The following is an 18134-nucleotide window of genomic DNA, read 5'->3' as shown; positions in this document are numbered from 1 at the left end:
AAACCACTTGATACTTGAACGTGAATTCTGAAAGCCTTTTAATTCTTGTAATTCTGGCACATTCCAGAATATCAAGATCAACGCTGTAGGGACAGTGAGATCAAATGCAGCCGAGCCGAAGCGTCGTACTCGGAACGCGGCGCATATGCGGCAGCTTTTGAGCAAAAAGCACAAGGTGCAACAGTCGCGGCACGACAAGTGACGAAGGTTTTAAGCATACATGCCTTGCACCCTGCATCATAGCTGCTTCGACGAGAGGCTTAAAAAGTGACGTAACGAAAAGAGAGCATAGAGGCTTGCTTGGTGACTGCCTTCCTGCTATGTTTCTTTGTGCATGGATGAGCTCAAAACATCAAGCTTGCTATAATGCAATTAACTCATACGGGCTTTAACATAAAATGCCATTCAAATAGCGTACGACTATCATATGATGTCACACATCATCGCAGTGCATGGAAGACATATTACGATAATGGATTACATCTTGCGATATGTGTATGCTATACTTGATCGACATTGCATTTTAAAGCCTGCAGGGGATTATTGCATCATAGACCTTTTGTTCCCTGTCACCTAGACACATGCCATCTAGTCTGTACTAAGTCTAGACGACACGTCTTTAAGTGAGAGGGCACGTCATCGCAGTTTTAGGGTGGTCACTTGAGCTTGATGCTGAAATTCAATTTTGCCTGCTTCGATATCTAGGAAAATGGAAATAACTCCGCAAATATCGCTAAATATTGCGTCACAGACGAGTAGTATTTCTGTGACTTTTGCATTTGTTTGGTCTGTATTAACATGAGATGTATATTTCAGTGACTCTATGGTTCAAACATAATTGTATAGAAAGTAAAAGTAGAAACGACGTTAACCGTATAAGGTATTCATTGCTTTTGGAATACGGGGGGGGGGGGGGGGGGGAGGGGGGGGGGGGAGGAGTTACATTGGGCACAAAAGGCCGTCGTCCATTTGGAAGCAGGAGCTTCCGCCTGAAGGCATGTTGTGGGCGGCTTCACGGGAAGGACAAAATTCGCTAGAATTCTCGGGGTCATGTATGCCGCAGCTGCACACGAACAATCTGTCTTCGCCATCAGTGCTGCCGTTCATGCAAAGTGTTTTAATCTCGCCTAAATTATGAATAAATAGCGCAAGCTTTATGTTCCGGTTAAGAGTATACTTACATGTTGAAATGATTGGCGAAGCTCTTCTCAGTAGTTTCTATCTGCGAGCCCAAGTCCACACCCATGAGGACCTCTGCAGAGAACAAAATATAGCCGGGCGTTCAGAGCAATGATAACATATTTGGAGCCCTGTTGACTTCGCCGAAGTTTGAGAAAAAAAAAAAAAAAAACGAAAGCCAAAATTTTAGACGACTACTGCCAGCCCGGAGTTAGCATATGTCTACCTACAGCTCTCATTGTTGGCAACAACACAACTCAGATTAGTAATATTGTTTGCAAGATCTGCCACTACAAGTCTAGGGAGTATCGCAAGCATTCAAGGGGAACATTTTGTCAACAAGTATGACCGAATAATTTTTCAACGTTCACTAATTGAAAATTTCACGTGCGTTAGTACTGTAGTTAGCTTAAAATCTTTTTTACTCTCCAAGTCTCAAGGTTATTGACAAGGGCATTACTTGCATCGTCGACAAGAAGGTTAGGATGCTGCCACTGGCGAGAGCATAGACACCAATAAGTCATAAATCATACGGCCAGATTAAAACAATCGGAAAAAATGGCACTGTTTAAACGTATTTAAACCCAGTAGGATGTGCGAACGCTTTTGCCCAAAGCTGGAAATTGATGGAGACGTCCAATGTACAGCGGCGCTAGAGTATATACTTGCAATTTAACACGTGGTCTAGTCGGCTTAGCAATATAGGTACAAGATTTCAAGACCTCAATAAACATGTGTCCCGGACTGATTGCCTAGGTTAGAGCCCTTGGTTGCGTTTAGAGAATGTTAGTGTGTCAAAGCCATACTCGTAGGAGTCGGTGTTTTTTTTTTTTTGTACTATGTACTTCGAGGTTTGTTAAAGCCTGGCAATAAAAATAAAAAAAAAATAGAAATATAGCTACGAAGTTCCGCAATCGCTTCCCACACACAAAAAGACGAATTCCTGGGTTCGAATTCACTGCGCTCCAACAGACCTCTTTTCTTGGCGCGCGTCCCAGGAAAACACTGCTGCTATGCCAAAATAGGCTGAGCCACAAGATCACCGCCAATTTGTTTTCGCTCTGAGTAGAACGGCTGGAGGAGGGCTTTCCACTAAAATTCATAAAATGTCGTGACAATAGGTGTACTTTGTGATCTATCGGTTCTCTTTTCGATGGCTTTTGCGATTTTTCTACTGCCTTATCGGTTCGCAAACCTGGAAAGCGCTCGAAGGTGGCTCTTTCCAGGAATTTTCTGGTGTGAAAGATGTTTTATCAACAGCTTCCCACAGCCCCTAGTTCTTGGCTTATTATTAGTGACCAAAAGAGGCTCTGCCGAAAACAAAATATTATTCTTTAAGAGCCTGTGGCATTGCGGAGAATTTTGTTGACTTCTGTTAAATTACCATAAATATTTATCCAAGCGTTCGAACCACTCTACGCGGGTATATAAACCACCGCACCAATCACTTTGGACGCGAGATATTTCGGAAGTTCACTAGTACTACTAGATATAAGCCTCGCATTCTTCGAAAAGCGTTATTCATGTCGGCTCACTCGTGATGACGTCCATGGCGCAATTCTGGACAATGCGGAACGCTGGTATGGGCTCTTCCGGCTGCTTTGCGGTCAGGTTTTCTATCTTCTTCACGAGCCTAGTGCCGCTGTTGTTGAAGGTGCTCATGTAGTCCTCGAGGACCTTGAAGTGGAACGCGGGCGTCGTCAGGCGCCGCTTGAACCGCCAGGTATTACCGACGCTGCAATAAAGAGGCACAGCACTGAGCCAAGTAGCAAGAATTGTTTTCCAGGAAGGCAAAAAGTCTGCGTGTTTCCTTGCTTTTCACGGATCTCAACCAGCGCTCTCGTAGAATTATCCCCTCCCTTTCCTACTAATCTCGGTGATTTTCTTAACCTAATATAACCCCTTTAATGTGTTTGGCGCCAACTAAGCGATCTAGTCATTACTATGGAGAAAAGAGGTTCATTTATAGTACGGCAGATGAGTACGTTGTGTAGGCTATGTCAAATATGTTGCTTTTATTTTTCACGTCAACTTGTTCAGGGTATCGTTCGCCAAAGTGCGAATTACCGTAGTTTTTTGGTTCTTTCATTCCCTCTCAGGGTGCCCTTCACAGCGAAAGAATCATTCCTTCGGACGGATTAATTGTGTGCGCAGCTTGAAATTCGCGGCGTGGTGGGAATGCAGCAGATCATGCAGTATATAGCTTAGAAGCCCTTATCGAAAATAACGAAGACCATGATGTCTGCATCTCTCACATGGGAGAAAATGAAGTAAGCACGATTGTAAACAGCGCATCATTTGGCATATAATAACTGCCGTGCATGTGCACGTAAAGGAGCGGAGACTGAACGAATTAGATTGCTTATGAACCGCGTGGTGGTGCACCCCTCCAGACCAAAGTGTCTCAAAAAGTGTGTTCAAGCTCTGCGCGCATTCACAGATATTTAGAGCCTTACGTGTGCTGCAAACATTTCACTGGAAAACCGAAGTGCAAACTCTGTTGCCTGAATATTTTTCTGTCACCGCTCATACGCTTTTCATTCTTTTTTTTTTCATCGAGATAACAGACGCAGTGCACACCGCTTTGACAGGGCAAGTGGTGAAACAATACTGCTGCCTTTGCCATCCTTTTGAAGAAAATACCGGCGAAAGTAAAACACGAGCATTACGTTTACACACGCAACGTAGCCTGTTTTTAAGGGGAAAGCATTTGATGGCTCATACTGTCGTGAACAAAATGTGTTCCGCTTTTGCGGCGGCTCTGATTGGCCGAGGTGGGATGACGTCATTGAGGTCTCGACCAATCACATAGCGCCACTACAGTATGCGCGAATGCATGCCTTATATGGCCATATGGCAATCCATGATCAGTTTAAATTGTAATTAATTGAATTAATTACTAATAATAAATAAATTCTCTGATTACTGACAAATTAACCAATTTATTATTTATTATCTAATTAATAAATTGATTACTACTTAGTGACAGTTGCGTAGTAGAATGCGGCACTCAGGCTTTCGCCTTTCACTGCTTTAGTCGCTAAAGTCCTTCGTAATTTTTGTTTCTTTCGCTTCCTTATCCCTTCTATATTAGACGCAGCTTCCGCTCGTCTAATACGACCCAAGCAGGGTAACAATTTTAGTGATTCAAGGTAGTGTGTTTACTGCGTTTAGTGACTCTCTCTCTCTGTTCGGAAATCAGTACATGGAAGGGGGGAGGGGGCGAGTCGAGAGGGACGGCATATAGCATCAACCTTTGAGGGCAAGACGCCACTGCGTTAATGCCTCCCGTCTACGCATCCCTTTCCGGATCTTTTTTCGCGTGCACGCTGTTTTCTACTTCCTTAATCGGTAATTTCTTAATTGCTGCCTCCGTGATCTCACGCATACACATCAGTATACAGTCATAAGGTTTCTCGTTATGCGGAACGCCATCCAAAAAAAAAAGATATAAAAGCAAGGTTCAGACAAGCCGTGCGAGCGTGCTGGCGTGGCATAAGGGCAGCGTGTTTGAATCGGAATCAAGGGTCCCGGGTTCGACTTCCATCTCTTGTCAGCTAATGGCATGATGTCAACTCGGCTATGTCTTGCTGCCTCGTGACGTCATCGAATTCGTCGACAATTCATTTCTCAGTCATGTCACCTGCCAGCTACCGCCTGGCACAGACACTCTCATACTTAGCTCGCAGCGCCAATATTGGACTTTCTGCAGAGCCGGGTCCTGAACACAAATCGCGTGATTGTGTCATGTGTTGTGTGCTGATTTACAATAAAGCTTCTTTTGTTTCACACTGTTGATGACCAGAGCAGGGTACTGAATGCAGTCACGTTAATGTGTCATGTGATGTGTCCTGATTTACATTACAGCTGATCTGTGTTCATTCATGACCAAATTTTGTAGAACTATTCTGTAGTAGTATTGAAAGCACATGAGGTTGCATTGAGGCTCACATTTTAAACTGTGCGAGCCGGTGTCCTAGTTCAGAAATGCCCTTAAAGGCTGCCCTTTTACCTTCATGTCCAATTTTTAAGCAAATATTTGTGTAAACGGCACCATACCACATAAGAATTTAATCATTTTATGAACACGCAATATCACCGCCAGATGTTTTCCAGAAGCACTTCAAACTGCTCGGGTTTAGTCATGCGAAGGCATTACAGTCCCAAGTGTTAAATGTTTTTGAGTGTGTGCTGAAGTTCTTTCAGTTCGTGTGTTTTCATTCTGAACGTAGACTGCCATGTTTCAAGCGGTGTCTGGGAGCAGGAATAGCCACAAATTGATTTCAGGGCATAAAATTGATGGTAGTGCATATGCTGTCAGTTGGAATCCCTGTAACGAACTAGCTTCCAGCGGGGATCGCAGATGTGATACTAAAAATGGTATGACACCAACCGAAACTCTGTACGACGAACTGCTGCATCTCAGTTTTGATGCAGATGTCGGAGAAACTTCTGGGACATACATGTCCGCCAGGGCTGAGTATATATAGATGAACGACATGTACAACGTCACCTGAAGGGTGGTCCTCGGTCGCTGACGGATCAATGTCATTATAGTTTGTCATCCTAGCGTTTTCGTCATTCGGATTCTTCATGACATATTTTCAAGGACCACCTTTCGGGCACAAATGATATTTCCGCCGTGATTTCTCGTAATTGGACATGTAAGGCTGTCACCTAAAAAATTGACTGCTTCTAAACGTTGCTTTGTATTGCTTTCGAACGTACACTGCATAATAAAATAATGCGTTATCTGTTGTTCTTGAGTTCACGCTCGTAGCTTCCTGGCTTGTCTTTTTGTCCCGAATGGCGTGTGTTGTCTGTGGCCGCTTTTTACTTTCTTGGTGTGCGATTGTTTTGGAGCGTTAGTACTAGATCTACAACTCAGCCGTCAAATATCTTCAAACATCGCCCACTGCGTGGTGTTCGAAACCCAAAGGTCTGTGCAGTTGCGAAGCCCGTGTCGGCAGTTTACGTGTTTTTTAACATGAAAATTGAACCCACCACGGCACTTGAATACCGAGTGGGAAACTCAACGCCAAGGCGGTGCAGGCACGTTGGCACGGCTTTGCTTAAGTGGGGATTTGCATTTATCAAGGGTGGTCCGTCGCATAATGTGGAAGATAACGATTGCTTTCTTATGAATTCGTGCGGCGTAATTCGCCTTCGGCCTATTAATGCTAAGTCGGTCATCGTTTTTTGCTTGTCTGGTTGTATCACCTCAAACATAAAATATCCATAAATATGCCTATGCCAACGCTATAGCATCCTTGTTTTGCATCCGCCAGACCCACCTCGCGTTTAGCGCGCAGCACAAGTGGATAATAAAAGAAAAAGAAAATACCGATTGCTTGTCCTGAGATGCCGAATACTGGCTAGGTTGCTATGTCGTACACGCGAGAGGTAGGAGTTTCGGTTTCAGCCACTTCAGCGTACCTGGAGACTGAAGTAAACTGTTATTTAAAAAGGAATAACAGCTATGCACGCATGCGGTGCGATAAGTTGCGGCGTTAATCTTCTATGGTACCTCGTTTCGGAAGTAGACTTTTTTTTTTTTTTTTTGGCCGGTGTTGATTCGAATTGCACATTAGAACGAAGTTTTTTTTTTTCTTTTTGGCTCTTGATATCGTGGCAAGGACGACGATACAGCGCTTCACCAGGCTTTCCTACGGCCGCTACGAAAAACGTTGGCGCTAGCGTCTTATATGGGGACAATAGCCTCTGCAGAAGTTTCCTACACCTGGTAGTATCACGATCAGTATGAGCTACACAGCGCGAGCGCTCTTCTTTGTGGTAATATAAGTTCCGAAAGTGATAACAGCAGCTGTGGCCCGACTCTCAAGATTTGTGCTCGTTTTAGTCCTGCTTCCTGATATCTACGATATCTGGCCAGCCGAGTTTTTGCTGAATCGCTTCATGTATTGGGGAATGCGGAACTTTGCGCCACACACTCATATGCGCTTGTAGTTTTTAAGTTTGCGGTTCGCATTCAGAAGACAGAAAAAAGGAGTTAAAAAAACCCATAGAAACACTAGTGAATAAAGGGGGTGGAGATAAAGACGCAAACGGGGCGACGCGTGGCAGCAGAGGCAGCCCCACCCGTGAAGGACGATATTACCAGCGCCACTGTACAGGTACGTCCAATACGTGTGCGTGCACTGGTCAGCGTGGTCGCGCTCCGCGGAGCGTCAGCGCATCCGGCTGCGGCCGCACGTCGATGCAAGGTGGCGCAGGAGCAGAGGGGCCTGGAGGCGGTGCTTCGTGTCCTCTACTACAGCGCGGAAGCGCATCGTGTTTACTTTAGTGAGAACCGCGCCTGACTGTGTCTGTCAGCGGCCAAACGCTCCGACATGCTGATGTTGCGCTTCGCTCACTGCAGCTTGTCGTTCAGTCCTATGGGACGTTATCAACTGGCGGACCATGCTTCCTTGGGCACAGCAATCTCTTATAAGCTGGCGAGGCTGACAAGTTTCTGCAAATGAGCTCCAAGCTAAGTGGCTAGTCTGTCTCTGCGAGTGGTTCTCAATTTGTGGAAGCTCGATCCGTTACACATGCTTTATTTTCGCTGTCCGACAAACGACACGCTACCGATGCCAGGTTTTTTTTTTTCTTCGTTACTTATTTATTATGCTGCCTCAGGAATAAAAAATGCCATAGCAGTCGAGCAATATATTTATATATATATATATATACATATATAGGTGGCGCTCAATCTTCGTTCTTAAAGTAGGCGCTAAAGCATCTTTAACGCTGCCTGTTTATTCGGCATTTTTTTTTTATAATGACACATCTGTTCACTGGCATACACTCGCACGACTAAGCGTACACTAGGTGCACCTTTTATACTGCTTGTGCGCCCTCTGTACTGGGGAAGTGACGTAAAAACGCGAATTTTCCCGTGGTCGCGGCAGCCCATTACGATCGCATATTTTTTGCGAACGCCTCATGGTGGTGCTCAAATCGCATGTAAGCGAAGCGCAATATTGGCGGAAATGTATGTTGTTACTCGCTTAGTTATTAGTTCTGTAAAAGTTCCTTTGTAATTGCGCAGCTGTTCTTAAGCATGGAGTCAAATGGCAAAGCATACCTTTACTCGGAAGAAGGAATGTGGTTCGAAGGCGTATCGTGTGCGCGCTCGCCCAGCAGCCTAAAAAGCCGGACGTAGATTCTCCGTACTTTCGGAGGTATTTTTATTGCTTTCATTCTTGCAAATTTCTTCGTTTCAACAACGAAGAACAAAAATGCCGGCACCGGCTTTTCTGAGCGTTAAGGAGAAAGAAAACTTTGCTAAGGAAAAAACGAATCAGCCCCATACCAAATACTTTGCATACTTCTTAAAGACAGGCATGCTAATTCCACAAAATCAAAAAATCCTGACGATGAAATATCAATCATTTAATGTTGAGAAAAGCGAAAATTACGGCAAGATTCCGCCTGAACATGGTGATAATCGTAACTGACTCTTCCATCTTAAAGCAAGTGTGATCCCAGAAATGTGACTACCATTACAAACGTCAGTTCTGTAGAAAATGAAGTGGTGTAGCCAACATTCGAAATTCTCTCAGCGGTCGTGACTCTTCAGCGCCTTGTGGATCGTGGCGGCAGCCATGCGAACAAGCAGCGTTTGTCCCGATTTCCTAGGCGTGTAAAAATGCCCTAATATCCCTCACAACCAAACGGCGCAAGTTGCGGTACGGCGGAACCAGAATTTTCTGGCAGAAAACAAGAAACACAAGAGAAGGAATTCTTGAGTCACTTCACCGCTGATCACTTACGCAGTGAGAATGTTGTGTTCTCCAAGCCACGAGGAGATAAAGTTGTACTGCTCAGTCTTCCGCAGGTTTGTCTTGCTTGAAAGCAGAGTCTGAAGAGCAAAAATGATAGCGATACACTTCAGACTCTTTACGTGCTCAAATGTGAAAGCATCGCGAGTTTGTTGCCTAATTCTTTTATGAGCTTGTTCTACACTTGGTTACTAGAGCCGCTGCTTGTACCAGCATCAGAACCATTGCTTCGCTGTTGGAAACTTCTTGTATAGACACGTTTGTATCCCGTGATCCACTGCTGACGCCATCACTATAATTACTATCACTGTCCCTAACTATAACTATCATACGTTAATATTGTTTTCTCAGTAATATTATCAGTAACTATCTATCTGATCTGATGGCGGAATATGATTACCGTTAATGTTGATAAAAATTGTCGTTGATTTAAATCATCATTCTTAACTAACTCTCTTATCTGATTATAATATCATTAAACACCACTATCATTCGCTATCAGTATCTAATCAGTAATGTTATCGGTAACTGTGTAACTAATCCGATTACCTCATAGGATTACCGTTCGTGTTCACCTAAATTCATCCCTGCCTTCCGCCCTCCTTTTCTCCGCCTCCTCCGCACCTTAATTCCCATTAATTTATAGTATCAGTTTTATCTATCTTATCTCGTAAGCAGTTTCATAACAACACCTATCACATCACTAATTAAAAATATCATTAACTAACACTATCTTATCAGTAGCTATCTAATATTACGTCATATGGTTAACGTTATTGCTGACCTAAATGCTCATAGAGTTACGTTATCAGCCGTATCTAACTAGCTGAGATCATTAAAATAATGACTATCATGACTATAACTACTAATCTGTACACATAGGTGCTAAAAGTATTACCTGGCTATTGTTAGTTATCACCGTTTTTATTGTCGCTATCGCATGCACATATCTCGTGGTCACATGTTCTGTCCACACCACTCATGAGCCAAGAAATGGTTTCGCATTAGCAAAGAGGGATAAGAATGCTCAGTGATGTGTAAAGCAGGCTTGAAAGTGTGATACGAAAAAGAAAGCTAGACAGCGGCAGTTTAGTTACGAAAACTTGGCTCACTTTAGATTATCTTTCAAAACAAAGCGATAAAACAGTTACCTTGACCTCTCAAGAAACTAAAACGTTCCGGTGACCGTAGCTGACAGCAGAAGGCTTTCAGATAAAAAGAGAAAATGCGTTTTATTTTAATGAATATATGCACAAAATACACTCTACGGGGGTGTCTGCAGAGAAACTCTCCAAAGCTACTTGTAATAATATATTCGTGTACGCAAACAATATCTCGCAAAGAAGGATGCTGCATTTTAAGGTTTTTGCTTACTACAACACAAGTGCCTGCAAAATATGGCGTCCAGAAAATGCTGAGGGCTCTTGAGACGCACACGCTTTGGGAGGCAGTGGAGAGCACTGAAGAGCACATTGCACACATTGCCACATACTGACACATTGCATTCCCTTTCAACGAAAGCCTTCTCAAAGACGTCTCTTCACGCAGCACGACTTTTAATCCAGTGGTACTGTTTCACAAAATGAGGTACAAATTATCGCGTTGCGCTTACGTCATTTATTGACCGTCTCGGTTGAGTTTGAGGAAACTGCAGAACAGCTGCACTGGAAGAGATGATCAGCGACAACCGTCCATCTTAACTAAAGTGATTTGACAGTACACTCATATTAACGCTATGAGCTTTTGTACAAGTGTTTATTGAAAGGAAATTGAGTTTATTGAAAATCAAAAGTACTCTGTTTATATTTGTACTAAAGTGCGCAATGACGTCTCGATAATATAGACCAGGAGGAAAACGATTCTGAAAAGAGAAAACGTTTGCTTGTTGGGTTTGACTCTGCAACCGTTACTACAAGTAGCCAGCTACAGGTCCGGGCAATGGTTCTTCTTAACGGTATATGCATATAAAGCTCAGAGGGCGGAATAAGTGCTCCACTGCACAACTGAGAAGCAAACCATGCAGCCTTTTCTTTTTAGGCAAATACGGTACTTGTTACATTACATGCGGATTATCGCACTTTCCATAAATAAATGAAAAACAAGCTCAATGAATTGCTGATCGGATGCACTACACCGCATTGCCTATTATTTGATTGATTTGTAAGAGGAACCTCGTTGAGATGACACGCTGCCCTTCCTTTCCCGACTCACAGTCACAAAGCTGCTGTGAAGACCTTTACGTGCTGTAGACGACTGCTATCCATTTGTTTCTCGCAGGCCGCGTGAAAGGCTGACCAAGGGTATCAGATCGGATTGCAAGAGTGTGCGTTCTCTATGTTGTGGCATGGTCCTATCTTTAATTTACAGGATTGGGAGACACCGATAAGCATTTATAAGCATCCTCCATATCCAAATGCACGGGTAAAGTTGCACAGGTCAAACAAACGACTTTATCATTCAAACAAAAAAAAAAATGGGGGGGGGGGGGGGGGGGTGGTTGCGCGACACGCAGAGCTACACAAAGACTCTCAGGACACAAGACAGCTACTTTTCCTCGTGCACCTTGTGAAGTTTTTAGAAACTTGTGAAAAGTCTTCTGGTTACTTGGTTTCCGGCCATAACATGCTGAATACACCGGCTCTCGTCCGAGCACCGAAGCTAAGCAGCATTGGGCACAGTCAGTACTTCGGAGGGAGACCCCCTGGAAACACCGAGTGCTGATGGCACTTCTTAATAGTTGCTCCCATGTGGCAGTGATATCAGTTCCGCCATCGGGCAACAATACTTTCGCCTTGTGCGGCAAAAGCCCATTATGTGGCCCTTTTTTTTCTGTCAGCCCGGCCTTTGCCATTAGTTGTTCGAAACTTTAAGCCCTCGAAGGAGCACAGCAGGGTTAGCAGAGCCTCTTTCAAACGCACACCCCTGAAAGAGCCGGGCGCCGGGCCGGGGAACGCTTGTACCCAATTTTACCAGTGGGTGTCCGGCGGCGGCTTTCGAACTGACCTCCTCCCGCAGCCGAGACGGGCGCCCAAACCGCTCGGAACTTGTGAAAAGTCTCGAAGTTAAGATGACATTTTCAGTTTCGTTTACCTGAGCAGCATCCGGGGAGTGGATCGCCACCACTGGCGTCAGGCCGATGTATGCTTTGAAGGTCTTTCCCCTATATCGTTCACATTCTTCACAGATGATCTTGAAGAACACTGCGAAAAGAACGCAACATTTTGAATGTATACGTTGAGGCTAACTGCCTTGTGATACTCAGGTTTTCACTTTAATTCTCAGGTTTGCACTTTAATTCTTTTCAAGCTTGGCATCTTCCTTAGATTACTACATGATTAGATCATTACATTTCACGCACTGAAGCACAATAGGAGTACGTTCCTTGTTTGTCCTGTTGCCCCGTCGCTTTGACTCTGTGGTTAGGGCGCTCGACTACAGAGCCGTGAGGCCCGAGTTTGGGAGCATAGAAAGACCGGAGGAAACGCCCATATGCTAGTGAAGGATATGAAGATTTCGCCAAGTGTGCCAAGTAAACAATTCTTCAATTGATAAATGCCTGCGAGGGGAATAAAGGCTTTCTGACTTGGGGCTGACGCCTGAATCTTTGCATGAGGGAAGAGATGAAAGAGAGAATGGGTTTTCGACTCCCCATGTCATCAAATGGGCAGCAGAGTGCGAAGCCAATAAAAAAATTTCATCTTCGCATTCATCAAAAACCATACACTCTTTAGACTGATAGCATAAGCTTATTGCAAAGCTTATTCCTTTACTCTACGAGACCTTCACTATTAAGACCTCTTTTCCCACATTTTGAAGCTACTAGCAACGATGGCTGTTTTCAGTTCTGTCTGCTCAATGTGCAGGCCAACAAGCAAATTATGGGACGCCGATAGAAACAAAAGTGCAAGGAAAAATCACACGCAGCTAGTAATAAGCAGGTAACGAGCCCCATTGGGAAGCAACTGCTTCTTGTGATCATTCTTGCAACTTTTGATTTGCAGAGAAGATGTGAATACTTCGTGCCCTTCCCTATTGCAAAAACCAGTGCCACTGGGAGCCAGCGCCCCAGCGCCATACCTGATTATGGTCCCAGTATGACGCTGGACACTGGGCGCACTGGGACGCGGCATACTGGGACGCTCCGCGCTGGCGGCACTGTTCGCCCGAAAAAAAAAAAAAAGGCGTGGGATAAAAATTAAAAAGTAAAAAATAACGAAACAAGTCAGGTACATAAAAAGACCTAAAAAAAGTAAAAAAAAAGAAAAGAAAAAATATTAGTCCATCAAGTGTGCCTCGAACTAAGTCTCTAGGTACATACCAACCACTAGCTCAGCACGCTAACCACTCGGCCACGCCGAGAACTGGATTTCTATAAACATTTTTGCATTTTATGTCATGACCCGCATTTATAAGGTTGGGACTTCATGTTTCGCAGTCTACAGGCCATTGCTACCGCTCTAACAATTGCAACTTCCTGATCATTTTAGCTTGCTGTCTGCTCTCACGACTTGCAACTAATGTTCTGGGTGCCTATGCGCGCTATTTTGTGCACTGGAATCATTTTAACATGTGGAGTTTGACATCGCTGGCAAATTTACCAACGCCGGCTCTTGGGTGGTGCTCTGCTACCGTGGGCGTAATTTTCGCTGAACACGGAGCTTTAGTAGAAGCCTTCAAGGAAAAAAAGTGCGACCAAGCTTCAATAACGGCAAGCGCCGCAGCGATGACCCTAATTTGGTGTAACTAAACCTTATTTGTACGTAAACATTGCGAGAAGCGTTGCGATGACCGAGGGCTCGGCTGCTTGATACGCAGAGTAAGAAGGAGCACAAAAGCTTGAGAAACACGCCAAATATTATATATTACAAGCGCTGTATGTTGTTGCTTTTTCTCTCATGGACCCATCGCTCGGTAAACTACTCTCTTCCTCGTTTTAGTTTTTCTTTCTGCTGTTGATACTGGGCCGTGGTGCAGGCTGCGCTCGCCTGCGATTGAGCCCGCATTGAACATTTTGGCAGTAATCATTGTGTTAGAGTGCCCTTAAGATCAGCTGTGAAGTTGGTTATGCATGGTAGCCCACATTATTCAATTCCAGCTTTAGTAGTGCGTTAATCGTCAGTCTGTCATGAGATCGAGGCGCGGCGATCGTTGTCGCTCTCGAAACGCTCGAAACGACCTAACGAAACATGGAAACTCTAGAAAAAAGATACTGCCTTTGTTTTCTTACAAATGCGCAACGACTTCGCAGCAAAAAGCGCTTGCTTGAACCATATTTTTCATATGCCCCCCGATGGTCGATTGAAAGTACGCTGTTGCCCTGTTGGCCCCTGAGGGATGCTACTCCGGCTGACGCCGCAGGCCGCACCGGCTATACTAAGGCACTGGGACCAGTGCGGCCCAGCGCACATACAGCGCTTCTCCCAGTGCATCGCGGATGCCAGCGACACACCCAGCGTCAAAAGTCTAATCCCAGCGTCTTTCTCCCATCGCACCAGTGCAGCCAGTGTCTTCCCGTTACTGCTCCAGTGAATATCGCAGACCTCCAGCGTGCCCAGCAGATCCAGTGCAAAACCAGCGCGAAAATCTTACTGGTTTCGCACTGGAAACGCTGGTTTTTGCAATAGGGTTATCTAAGAAAATATCTGTTGCGGGAGTACAAAGGATTTAAAAGGAAACTGAATTTAAGTCGTCCGTGCGCTATGCTCCGACCACAGGGGCATTAAAATCTGCAGAGTACCTGAAACAAGGGTGGGCTCTCCTACACACGGCATATATTGAGGATTAGCATCAATATCAGGAAGAGCAATGCGGCGAACCGGGCATCCCCTTTGATCTTCATTGAGATGCATCCTGCGTAAACCACCTGCCACCCAACTCCAGAAAAATCCCTAACCTCACCTTCTCCCATGAAACAGGCCACGGTCACAGCAATCCTTTCTCCGTAACCATACACTGTTGTACTGCGGAAGCAGTGTTTGAGAATTCGGGAAAAGACTTGTCCTGTTAACCTGTGTTTTTTCGTATTTTGTTCACGAATAATATCAATGTTCGTCTTCTGCTTACGTCACCTCTTATATCTGCCTTTATCCCCGGGTTTTCCTGCACATATGAATATCTGTTACTCACTGCACTATAAAAAACTGTAAGGGCATTCTCCGATTTCGGGCTGATCATTGATCAGTTCGAGCCCTCCGAGGTCGGAGGTCGCGTCCTTAGAGAGCTCGTCTGTGTTCTTTACTGTGTCCAAATAGCGGGAAAGCCGCCATACTGACTAGTAGCACAGGGCTCTCCTTCAATTCACGAGCATCCTAAGCAACAGCCCCACAGCGAAGCAGGATATGGAGCGTTCCGCATGTTGAAGAGCAGTTGGGCGCCATTTCTGTTTAGCTCCCCCCTCCCCCCCCCCCCCCCCCCCCCCGCGCCCCCTGGCCTGCAACACGCAGTTACAGCCCTTAAGATAACCTGAGAAACTCCAAATCCTCTATTGCCCTCCTGCCCTCTGAGCGACACATATACTTCACAACTGTTGTCTTTTGCTGTTAGGTAGAATTCTCTGAAATGACACTTTATAGCATTCGCCGCGTATCTCTCCCCTCTTGGAAATTGAAAAATTATTTGTCCGTGGTTGAGGTGTGTGCGAAGAAAGATATGAAGCTCAGGATGCTCATAATGAGGCCTTGTCGCAACGTGGCATTCTTGGTGAAGCCGCAACTGCGAAAAGGTGGGCCAAATGATTTTATGAGAGAGCTGCTTTAGTTGACGCCCTGCATTCAGGAAAATGGAACTGCGCATTCTCTCAAACTCTCATGCCTTCCTGCGACGTCGCCATATTAAAAAGGCAGCGAGAAGCACTCCACTTTAGGGCCGCTATGATGTTGCCAAAGAAACGCGGAACGGAAGATTGTCCTGCATTCTGACACGACATCACCAGACGCATCTTTCGATAACAGACAAGCAATCGTCTGGAGACCACTTCAGACATGCACTTTTTCGAACCCAGCTGTAGTGAACGCTTGTTATCCAGAAATAAGATCTGATAAATGTTATCATTGCGGGTCAAGAGAGCCCCTCGCCCAGGTACTCTGTGAGTACTCCTTCTGTCGAGGGAGAGCTGTAAATATCAATAACGAAAAAACCTGGGAGACTCTGTTGGGGACCCCGAGACTTAGCAGGGACTAGTCCGACTTGCCGAGGAACAAGACATCCCGGCCAGCATTCCAGGCGGAGCTACACTTTGAATACCCCTCAGGCCTAGAGCCAGCGTGTAGGAGCTAAGCGCCTTTATCTGCTGGATAACAAAAGTTTATTCCTCCGCCTGGTCTACGAAAACAACATGAATGTACTTTACTGCTGAGTATTTTCCGGAAAAAAAAAAAATTCGCAGGGCAAGCTTCCTGCACTCAATTAACGAAGACACTTGAAGTTTAGCGTGGGAGTTAACCCATAAAACAGGTGTCAGCGCCTAAGTTATGTTAAGAAAAATACATAAAGGGTGGTTTCTCATAGGCGCAGAGAATAATTTACCTTATCAAAGTTCCGCAATTCCGATAAGGGTAGTACGGTACTCGTGTATTGTTTCTCCAACTTATATACCATATTTCGGGGACTGTTACGCTGGTACCAGTACCACTTGCCTATTTATCTGAGTTACTGCTGTTAAATACGATTACTGGGATCGTCAATACATTTTTAATGGATAAACAGTTGGTACTTTTTTAAACAGAAGCCACATCAGGACTGCTCTGTGTGTCCAATAAGCTAATTTTAATATAGGCACTAGGTACAGTCCGTAGTATAGAAAACCTCGTATTCAAGACAAGGAAAAAGAATACGCAGACCAATTTTGGAGAAATCACCAGTCTTCAGCTTTGCGGCACATATCGCGACCTATCCATAGCAGATTCCGCTGTGATATTGCTTTTGTTTACCGTGCACAAGGTGCGTAAAAGAAAACGGCAGCCTAATAATTTAGGAAAAAAAGTTGTAGAATACTAGAAAATATTTGTCCTTCTTTACGTTTCCTGTTTTAGTGTGGCGTCTATATATTATAAGCAAGCGGAATCAGCTCGCTAAGCAATATTGTTTCGATCAGGTACAGAGCAGCATGTAGTCGCACGCAAGTTGCAGGGGGTCTGAATTTCTTTTATCAAAATCATCTGCCCTGTAGCGAAAGGAAAATTAGATCGACGATTTCGCAAGAGATGCGGTCTTTAAATAATGTTTTTGCCCAAACTTGCTTCGTTACATACGCGACAGTACACACGTTAAGTGCACACGTTACACAAGGTACAGGCATTAAATACACACATTAAGTCACAGCTACTCTCGTAGATGTGACTTAATCGGTGAACTGCAATGATAGGCACAGAAAAAGTTGCTGAATTACGAGAGCCGATGAGATTGACGCCGCGCAACCACAAATCCCATTTTAAAAGCGTTATTTTCATCACAGTTTAAACTCCCGTAATGAGTTTTCCAGTTGAGTAAAGTGGTTGCAGAGCACTTTCTTCCGAAATCCTCTAATCCTGGCTTCTTACTGCACTGGGATGTGTGAGCTCAGCCACTAATACGTGCGAAAACTATTTCGTTACGAAGTAATCGCAATATGAGCAGTCAGTGCCGGTATTCTAAATTATGGTGCAGCTAGAAATATGAATTTACGTTCAAGGGTTCCATTTCTAAGAGATACTCGTTATGAAAAAGCGCTGCAGTGAAAGATAAGAACTTAACCGGCGTGCAAATTAGACCGATTCAGGTTTAAACTTTAAAAGGAATAGGGAAAGGCCATTTTCTTCCGAAAGAACAAGCCTGGAGTGCGAAATTAAGGACATAAAAGTCAAAGTTGTTTTTAAGTAAGGCTGCTTCGAGTTCTTGTGTCGATTTTACCCTAACATATCCTGTAGGCCAGTAAGCACACTTACCTGCTGTACCGTCCATGATGGAACTAGATCGACTCTTGCTCCAGTAGGTGCGCAGAGTATACCAGAAAGGTACAGCTCCACAGGGTCCCGGAAGAGGCCTCAGTGCTCGCCATGTTCTCAGCCACCGAAACATGGGGCTAACCACCACAGCCCATGCAACGTAAGCCAATGTGAGCAAAGCCGCTAGCTCCCACAGCACTGAAACTTTGGTGCGAGAATAGTAAAGGCTGTTGAACAGGTGCGTCTGCAT

General features: G+C 44.7%; 1 protein-coding gene across 1 annotated transcript in view; it reads right to left on the bottom strand.

Annotated features, from left to right (window-relative positions):
- LOC146183622 (cytochrome P450 4V2-like) overlaps positions 1 to 18134 on the bottom strand; it is a 33822-nt gene extending 15688 nt beyond the window's left edge. The window contains exons 1-5 of the mRNA XM_084608388.1: positions 17885 to 18134; positions 12054 to 12163; positions 8955 to 9043; positions 2715 to 2914; positions 1182 to 1254 (exon numbers count right to left, since the gene is read on the bottom strand). Coding sequence (XP_084464514.1) covers positions 1182 to 1254; positions 2715 to 2914; positions 8955 to 9043; positions 12054 to 12163; positions 17885 to 18134 — 722 coding nt within the window. The remainder of the gene's footprint in view (positions 1 to 1181; positions 1255 to 2714; positions 2915 to 8954; positions 9044 to 12053; positions 12164 to 17884) is intronic.

Source organism: Amblyomma maculatum, chromosome 7 (genome assembly GCF_055883805.1).
Source record: "Amblyomma maculatum isolate TAMU_Amacu chromosome 7, ASM5588380v1, whole genome shotgun sequence".
NCBI lineage: Eukaryota > Metazoa > Arthropoda > Arachnida > Ixodida > Ixodidae > Amblyomma > Amblyomma maculatum.
This window is presented reverse-complemented; position numbering and strand designations above follow the sequence as displayed.